The sequence below is a fragment of the Bison bison genome, unplaced genomic scaffold (assembly GCF_000754665.1).
Source record: "Bison bison bison isolate TAMUID 2011002044 unplaced genomic scaffold, Bison_UMD1.0 scf7180017864279, whole genome shotgun sequence".
Classification (NCBI taxonomy): Eukaryota; Metazoa; Chordata; class Mammalia; order Artiodactyla; family Bovidae; genus Bison; species Bison bison.
In genome coordinates, this window is record NW_011494851.1 from 4,659,053 (window position 1) to 4,668,199 (window position 9,147).

At 38.5% G+C, this 9,147-nt stretch overlaps 1 protein-coding gene across 1 annotated transcript in view; it reads right to left on the minus strand.

The window, feature by feature from the left end:
- The window catches only part of LOC104995181 (transmembrane protease serine 11B-like protein), a 21,987-nt gene extending 13,627 nt beyond the window's left edge, over positions 1 to 8,360 (minus strand). The window contains exons 1-2 of the mRNA XM_010848909.1: positions 8,262 to 8,360; positions 5,482 to 5,597 (exon numbers count right to left, since the gene is read on the minus strand). Coding sequence (XP_010847211.1) covers positions 5,482 to 5,597; positions 8,262 to 8,269 — 124 coding nt within the window. The 5' untranslated portion in view covers positions 8,270 to 8,360. The remainder of the gene's footprint in view (positions 1 to 5,481; positions 5,598 to 8,261) is intronic.
- Positions 8,361 to 9,147: the final 787 nt, after the last annotated feature.

The window sequence follows — 9,147 nt, forward strand, 5'->3', positions numbered from 1 at the left end:
GTGGTCATGTATGGATGTGAGAGTTGGAATGTGAAGAAGGCTGAGCGCCAAAGAATTGATGCTTTTGAACTGTGGTGTTGGAGAAGAATCTTGAGAGTCCCTTGGACTGCAAGGAGATCCAACCAGTCCATTCTGAAGGAGATCAGCCCTGGGTGTTCTTTGGAAGGAATGATGCTAAAGCTGAAACTCCAGTACTTTGGTCACCTCATGCGAAGAGTTGACTCATTGGAAAAGACCCTGGTGCTGGGAGGGATTGGGGGCAGGAGGAGAAGGGGACAACAGAGGATGAGATGGCTGGATGGCATCACTGACTCGATGGACATGAGTCTCAGTGAACTCCGGGAGTTGGTGATGGACAGGGAGGCCTGGTGTGCTGTGATTCATGGGGTCGCAAAGAGTCAGACACAACTGAGCAACTGAACTGACTGAACTGAAATATCTCTACTTATTATAATAGTCAGTCATAACTATTCTTCAGTGTAAATCAATAAGTTGGCCAGATCCAAACTGATTTTATTACAATGGCAAGGAGCACCTTCCCAGAGCCGGTGGATAAACTGGAACATTTAATATCTAAGATATTTAAGGCTGAGAAACTATCCCCTAGAACAAGGAAATCAATTCTTTTTCAAATTTTGTTTATCTATATTTGGCTGCTCTGGGTCTTCATTGCTTCCGGTGGACTTTCTCTAGCTGTGGCGAGTGGGGGCTGCTCGCTAGTTGTTGTGCTTGTATGCGAGCTAAGTTGCTTCAGTCGTGTCAGACTCTTTGAGACACTATGGACCATAGTCCACCAGGTTCCTCTGTCCAAGGGCTTCTTATTGCAGTGGCTTGCCTTGTAGTGTGTGGACTCTAGAGCACAGGCTCAGTAGTTGTGGCCCATGGGTTTAGCTGCCCCACGGCATGTGGAATCTCCCAGACTAGGGTTCAAACTTGTGCCCCCTGTATTAGTAGGCAGATTCTTAACCACTGGACCACCTGGGAAGTCCAAGGAAATAATTTCCTGAGTATTCTATTCTTACTTTAATTCTATGCAAGAAGCCTAATATACCACTGAGGTTGTTCAGTATGCTAAGATCACTGTGAATATAGCCTTTGTACTCTGTTGGTACCTGATGAGATGAAAATAACCCCTTAGAGATGAAAAATCTAAAGCACATATTTGCACCTTATGATTAACATTCTCATCTCTAAAGTAGTCCAAATGCAAATATGAATTGAGAAAGATAAGGTGCAGAAAGATTTATTTTACAACCTTTCCATGACTTGATTACTTACAACTTATTTCTGTATAGAAACCCTGCAATTTACACACACATGGTTTTGAAGGATTGGGTTTTGGTTTTTTGTTTGTATTTTTTGTACTGAGTGCTCTAGGTGCAATAGAGTTTAAGAGAACATTTCTACTTAAGGCTGTGGGACTACAACATTCTCCTTTCTCTAAGCTCAGAAAAAGACCAAAAGAAAAGGGAAGGCTTAATTTAAAGAGCTCTAAATGATTGACGCAACTAGATCCCAGTGTCTCCCCCAACTGCTAAATTTTCTGGATTAGGAGAAGGCAATGGCACCCCACTCCAGTACTCTTGCCTGGAAAATCCCATGGACGGAGGAGCCTGGAAGGCTGCAGTCCATGGGGTCCCTGAGGGTTGGACATGACTGAGCCACTTCACTTTCACTTTCACTTTCATGCATCGGAGAAGGAAATGGCAACCCACTCCAGTGTTCTTGCCTGGAGAATCCCAGGGACAGGGGAGCCGTGGTGGGCTGCCGTCTCTGGGGTCGCACAGAGTCAGACATGACTGAAGTGACTTGCAGCAGCAGCAGCAGCAGCAGCAGCAGCAGCAGCAGTGAAAACTGAGACACTGTTTAAAGCATGTGCACATTCTAAAAATGTATATGCTGAATTCTTCCCCTGCCCCACTTCATTTTTCCCCTAGCCCAGAATATGCTCATGTAAAACAAATGAAGTTTCTCTACACCGAGGAATTCTGACCAGTTCAAGAAAAAATATCTAAACGTATTGGTAACTTGAATTCTCTCAACAAAACCACCTAAATAGCACAGTCTATAGTTAAAAACATTGTCAACAGATATCTCTTTCATAGTGAGTTTCAGTCAGCTCTTTAACCTCCAATCCTAAATATTAGCAGACACTGAGCTGAAAGATTAACATATATTTGAGACAAGTATCTAATATGAAATATTGCCAAAATAAACAGAGAAAACATTTGAGGAAAGAGACTAAAAACTAAGACAGATTATTATATTAGGAGAAAATTTTGTAAGAAATAAAACCAAGATGTTATATAAAGGAATAACCAGATAATTAAAAAGCAGTTATACATATAACTGCAGAAACAAAGAATTCAGTAGAAGTTTGGAAGATAAACTTGAGAAAATGACCAAGAAAGTCATTTTTAAAAATATGAAGGGATGGAAAAATAGAAAGAAACAGATAAGAAAATTAGAGACTACATTTAGGAAGCCTAATATCCAAATTACAGGAGCCCCAGAAAGAGGGTAAAAGGGTAGAAAATTATCGAAGAAAAAAATCTAAGAAAAATTTCAGGAACTGAAGCACATGAGTTTCTAGATTGAAAGAAAGAAAAGAAAGTGAAGTCACTCAGTCGTGTCCAACTCTTTGTGACCCCATGGACTGTAGCCCACCAGGCTCCTCATCCATGGAATTTTCTAGACAAGAGTACTGGAGTGGGTTGCCATTTCCTTCTCCAGGGGATCTCCCCAACCTGGGGAACGAACCCGGGTCTCCCGCATTGCAGGCAGACGCTTTTACTATCTGAGCCACCAGGGAATCCCAAGAATCCCACTTCACTTCACTTTCTAGATTGAAAGGATCCATTAAATGCCAGCACAATGAATAAAAATAAGATCTAGATTATATCAAATTACCATAAAATTTCAAAATACTGGGGACAAAGAAAAAAAATCCAATAAGGTTTCAGAAGATGGGAGAGTAGGAGAAGAGTTTTCATTCAAAAGTTTGAAATCAAAATGTCATCAGAATTCTTGGCAGAAACTATAAAACATGAAGATTATAGAGCTCTAACTTCAAAATTCAAAAGGAAAACATTTTTCAACCTAGAATTCTATACTGTTAATTAAGGTCAAAAGTAGATTGTGATATTTTCAGACATGTCAAAATGTAAACTTCCCTGAAAGTTTCTGGAACATACATTCCACAACTAAGTGAAAGTGAAATTTGCTTTCCGACTCTTTGAGACCCTGAGGACTATATAGTCCATGGAATTCTCTAGGCCAGAATTCTAGAATGGGTAGCCTTTTCCTTCACCAGGGGATCTTCCCAACCCAGAGATCGAAGCGAGGTCTCCTGCATTGCAAGTGGATTCTTTACCAGCTGAGCCAGAAAGGAAGCCCAAGAATACGTCAGCAGATAGCCTATCCCTTCTCCAGAGGATCTTCCTGACCCAGGAATTGAACCGAGGTCTCCTGCACTGCAGGCGGATTCTTTACCATCTGAGCTATCAGAGAAGCCCACAGTTAAGTGAATAAAATAATAAAAAGGAAATCCAGGTATTAGGGGGTTAGACACAGTCGACAGTTGAAAATAACTCTTAGAAAGTCGCTAAAGGGAAATTCCAAATCAACAACCATGTAGCCAGGGAGTGAAGAAGTATGACATGAATAGTAGAAAGTAAATACATATCGATAGTTGAAAAGTCCAGGTATAGCAATGTTAAGCGGAGAAGGCAGTGGCACCCCACTCCAGTACTCTTGCCTGGAAAATCCCATGGACAGAGGAGCCTGGAATGCTGCAGTCCATGGGGTCCCTGAGGGTTGGACACGACTGAGCGACTTTATTTTCACTTTTCACTTTCATGCATTGGAGAAGGAAATGGCAACCCACTCCAGTGTTCTTGCCTGGAGAATCCCAGGGACGGGGAGCCTGGTGGGCTACTGTCTCTGGGGTCGCACAGTGTCGGACATGACTGCAGTGATTTAGCAGCAGCAGCAATGTTAAGAACCAAACAGTTGAAAACGGTTGCTCTGAGAAATGGGAAATAAGGGTAGCGGAGGAAGGCTTGCTTTTTTATAAAAAGCTGTAACAGTTTGACTCTTAAAACTAAAGTATATAAAGCTTGCTGCTGCTGCTGCTGCTGCTAAGTCGCTTCAGTCGTGTTCGACTCTGTGCGACCCCATAGACGGCAGCCCACCAGGCTCCCCCGTCCCTGGGATTCTCCAGGCAAGAGTACTGGAGTGGGTTGCCATTTCCTTCTCCAATGCATGAAAGTGAAAAGACAAGGTGAAGTCGCTCAGTCGTGTCCAACTCTTAGCAACCCCATGGACTGCAGCCTACCAGGCTCCTCCGTCCGTCGGATTTGCCAGGCAAGAGTACTGGAGTGGGGTGCCATCGCCTTCTCCGATATGAAGCTTAGGAGGAGAAAAAAAATCCAAGCATAGCAAAGTCATGGATAAAGGAGTAATGGTGAGCATATGAATATTTGAATATGAAAATATATTCATTCAAAACTCCAAAACTGTAGTAATTATAATTGTAAACCAAAATAAAGTGCTATAAATGTTCACAGTGAAAAATAATAATATTGGTAACAAACTACTGGGAAGTGTGACAGACAAATGAAAAGTCTGTGTACTTATTTTTAAACTTTCATAGCAGGATATGAATAACATAATGTCTAAAGTTAAAACACATGATTTTTAAAAGTGACTCCAACTTCTCTCTTGTTTTCCAAAGTCTTTTTTAAAATGTATGTAGAGAAGACTTTTTATTGTTAATATCTTTGTTATCAAGAAACAAATAGTCAAAATTCAATATTCTTTGATTTCTCTTCATCACATGGACTGTAGCCTACCACGCTCCTCTGTCCATGGTATTTTCCAGGCAAGGGTACTGGAGTGGGTTGCCATTTCCTTCTCTCTTCGTCACATACAATGAGTATAATATTTTAATTATCAATATAAAATAACACCCTTGATACCATCTTGGTAGATTACTTTTCCTGACTGTCTACCAATTTTCCATGCACTCACGTCTTTATATAGCATACATTATGCTGGTAAAGAATCCTGGTGGCTCAGCTGGTAAAAAATCCACCTGCAATGTCAGAGACCTGGGTTGGGAAGATCCCCTGGAGAAGGGAAGGGCTACCCACTAATATTCTGGCCTGGAGAATTACATGGACTGTGTTGTCCATGGGGTGGCAAAGAGTCGCACACAACTGAGCAACTTTCACTTTTTACCAATTATCTATGCACTCATGTCTTTATAAAGCATACATTATGTTACCTGTGTATATTCAAAAAGATGTCTGTAATACACTGACAAATGTTGACAATGCTTATTTCTGGGATCTTGGGTCATTCATTAATGGCCTTTCTAAAAGGAGATTATTTGTTGTTTGCAATTGTTTCTTTGTCTTGTAGAAATAGAAATGAAGATTGCAACAAACTTAAAGAAATAGAAATGTTTTCTTTACCAACCTACTGCCAGAAAATGAACTAGGAGACCAATAGTGGTTCCTAGGATTGCCACCACTCCAAACACAATGAGGAAAATCACCCATAGTGGCAAAGATGTCCGAGAAACTGTCACTGGTCTGCAAGTAAAGAATATGAATAAGAAAGACATATTAGAAAAGTCAACCATTCCAAATCTTTATTTATTTTCTCTTGCTCACCCCTAGAATATCCACACTCTAAACACATTAGTAGCAAAAGACATTTGAAGACAGGAAGGAAGGAAAGAAGAAAGGATGGAACGAGAGAGGAAGGAAAGAAGGAAGAAAGGGGAAAAAGGAGGTGAAGCCTATGAGCTTATCTTAAAGCTTATGACTGAACCTCTCTGGATCTGTGCTATGAAATTATTTTTCAGGAGTTATGATGCTTGGTGCCAAGTTACCTTTACTTAGACTCTAGTTCCCTCCCCTGATCAATGGGTAGTGGAAAAAGTAAGTGAAGACCTTGCCAGGTAGGGGGGGGCAGGAGGAGAAGAGAATTTATAATTTTTATCCTATGATTATGATCCTATGTTATTTACTATGTCCTTATTATATAAAAAGAACACCCACAAATATGAAGTGCCATATTGGATCAGAGCAGTGCCCATCTCACTGCCATGAATTCGCAAAGCTTCTGTGGCAAGGATCTAAAACATAGCTTTAAGAGTTTTCCTATTTCATTGGATTAGCCCTACAAAAGAATTTGAAACTGAAAAATACGGTTTTGAAGTCTTTACTTTCATTTGTAGTGTTTCCTCTCTTCCTCTTGGTCTTTCATCACTCAGAACTCTTGTGCAGCCACAGACTACCTAAGGTCTCATCAAATGCACCTTCAGAGGCAACCATGCTTTAAGATTCCCCCAAGATGCCCCAGGCAATCAGATTATTGCCTCACCCTGAGAAGTTACTCACTGAACTAGGGCCTGAACCTTTCCTGGCTAACTAGCTGTGCTTAGAAACAATGGCTTAATCCTTTGGATTCTTTCAGTTTAGGACTTCACACAAGTGTCAGAATGACGGAGAAGGAGGAGGTGCTCTATAAATAAAAATAATATTACCTGCCCAGCATAAAAGTGATGACTAGCTTACAGGCAAAATGAAACAGAACAAAACAATCTTTTTGTTTCTTCTCCGCTTTTAAGTGTGTGTGAACGCTCTTTCCTTACTGATAGACCAAAGATGAGACTAATAAGAAAATATCAGGGTTACAAATATCATAATACTTTTAATAAAAAAAGAAATCACATAACAGTATTTACTTTAGTTCAATAAAAATATTCTTAGTTTGCTCTATCACAGTGAGCATGCTCTTTCTTTTTTAAAAATGAAAAATTTATTTCATTGAAGTATAGTTGATTTATAATGTTGTGTCAATTTCTGCTATACAGGAAAGTGATTCAGTTACACATATATATACATTCTTTTCATATTCTTCCAATATGTTTATCAGAAGATATTGAATATAGTGTCCTGTGCCACACAGTAGGACCTTGTTGTTTATCCATTCTATGTATAATAGCTTGCATATGCTAATCCCAAACTCCCAATCCTCTCCAGCACTCCCCTGACTGAGCATGCTCTTTCTAATTATATTTTTACATGAATTTATTTTTATTTTATATTGGAGCACAGTTAATTAAGAGTATTATGTTAGGATGCACATTTTTTAGACAAATATTTGTGTAAAGTATGAGTTTGTATTTCAGTTATCCTAATTTATAATGTTATAAATATTATAAATTAGGATCAGTTAATTTTGGTATATTGTATACATTGTAATGAAAACTCCATGCATGTTTTTAAAAGGTTGGCATGAATAATGATTGTTCACATGATGAAGTAATAATCTAATTAGATACTTGAGGTAACACATATCTATACATAGTTACACTCTTCTAGTTTATGAACATTTTACAGATAAAAATACATAATTTTATATATTATTCTATAGAGAACTCTTACGAAGCAATGTTTACTGTGAGATTCAAGGTTATATCCATGAAAGCACTTCAGAAAGCACAGATATTAAACAAAAATGAAGGATTCATAATCATTACCACCAATAACAATTTAACATTAGCTTTATGAGGGAAGAAACTTATCTCTGCTTCCTTCTCTCCACTTTAAAATAGTCACACATTGACCTAAATGGCAAGGAAATCCAAAAAAGAGGGGCTATATGTACATGTATAGCTGATTCTCTTTGCTGTACTGTAGTAAATAGCACAACATTGTAAAGCAATCATACTCCAAGCATTTTTTAATAAATAAAAATATAAAATAGATAACCAACAAGAGACCTGCTGTGTAGCACAACGAACTCTGCTCAGTACTTTGTAATAACCTAAATGGGAAAAGAGTTTGAAAAAGAAGAGATACGTATATTTGTATAACTGAGTCACCTTGCTGTACACCTGAAACTAACACATTATTAATCAACTAAATACTCCAATATAAAATTTTAAAAAGTTTTAATTAAAAAGCAGTTACACATTAATATTGTTTTTCATTCACAGAATGTTAAGCAGCATGTTAGCTTTTTGAAGCACTTCCCAAATTGCTAAAAAAAAAACCCCTATAGATCCCAGGTACAACATGTAAATAAGAGGGTTGCTCCCAGGCAGGAAATCCAAACTGCTGTGGAAAAATTATGAATTCCCCTCAAACTCAATTGTTTTACTGCACCCCTTGGGTGGGAGTCATAGTGGGGAAAGTGTTAGTTCTTTTTATGTCAGAATTTTAGTCAAGCAAGTCTCCACTTACCTGTACATAATGTACTGATACAATGGCTGTTGATGTTAGTAATGATAAAGGAAACTTCTGTACTTCTTTTGTCCTGATCAGTGGTTCTCAGGTAAATGTACTAACCACAGTGATACTTGGGATTTTAAGGGCTGGGTGCAATAGCAGAAAGCAATTAAAAGTAAACTTGTTTAACAAGTGTTGATGACAACTTGGATCTGTGATTTAAAGAAAGAAAAGAAAATTCTCTTTGAGTTGGATACCAAGACATAGACATAATGTGGGTTGGTCATCTGACAGGTCCACCCAAGAAATATCACCACAAATTGGTGAATCAGTGTTCTGACTCAGATTCCATCCACCCCTTTCTTGATACTGTGGCTCCTCCTCAGTGAAACCAACTGTACCTACTAGAGCAGTCTCTGACAAAGGACTTAAATGTACATTGTGGGGTGTTTTTTGTTTTTTTTTTTTGATACAATAATTCTGTTACAGTATATACACTACCATGTGTAAAACAGATAGCTAAGTAGGAAGTTTCTATATAACACAGGGAGCTCTGTGATGACCTAGAAGAGTGGGATGGGATGGGAGGGAGGCTCAAGAGAGAGGAGATATATGTATATATATATATATAGCTGATTTACTTCATGTTATAGCAGAAACTAACACAAAACTGTAAAGCCATTATACTTCAATTAAAAAAAATAATTTTGCCACAGCATTACTCATTTGAAACACACTTAATCTAAAAATTCTCCCTGGACTCTCTGCACATTTTTGAAGGAATGGATTTACTGATGGAAGTGGGTTTTGGTATAAGATTTATCAGTTCTATTTTGATAATTCTTCATGGGAAATGGAGTTAACTAATCTAGTCAAGCATTAATTTACTAAGTGAATCAAG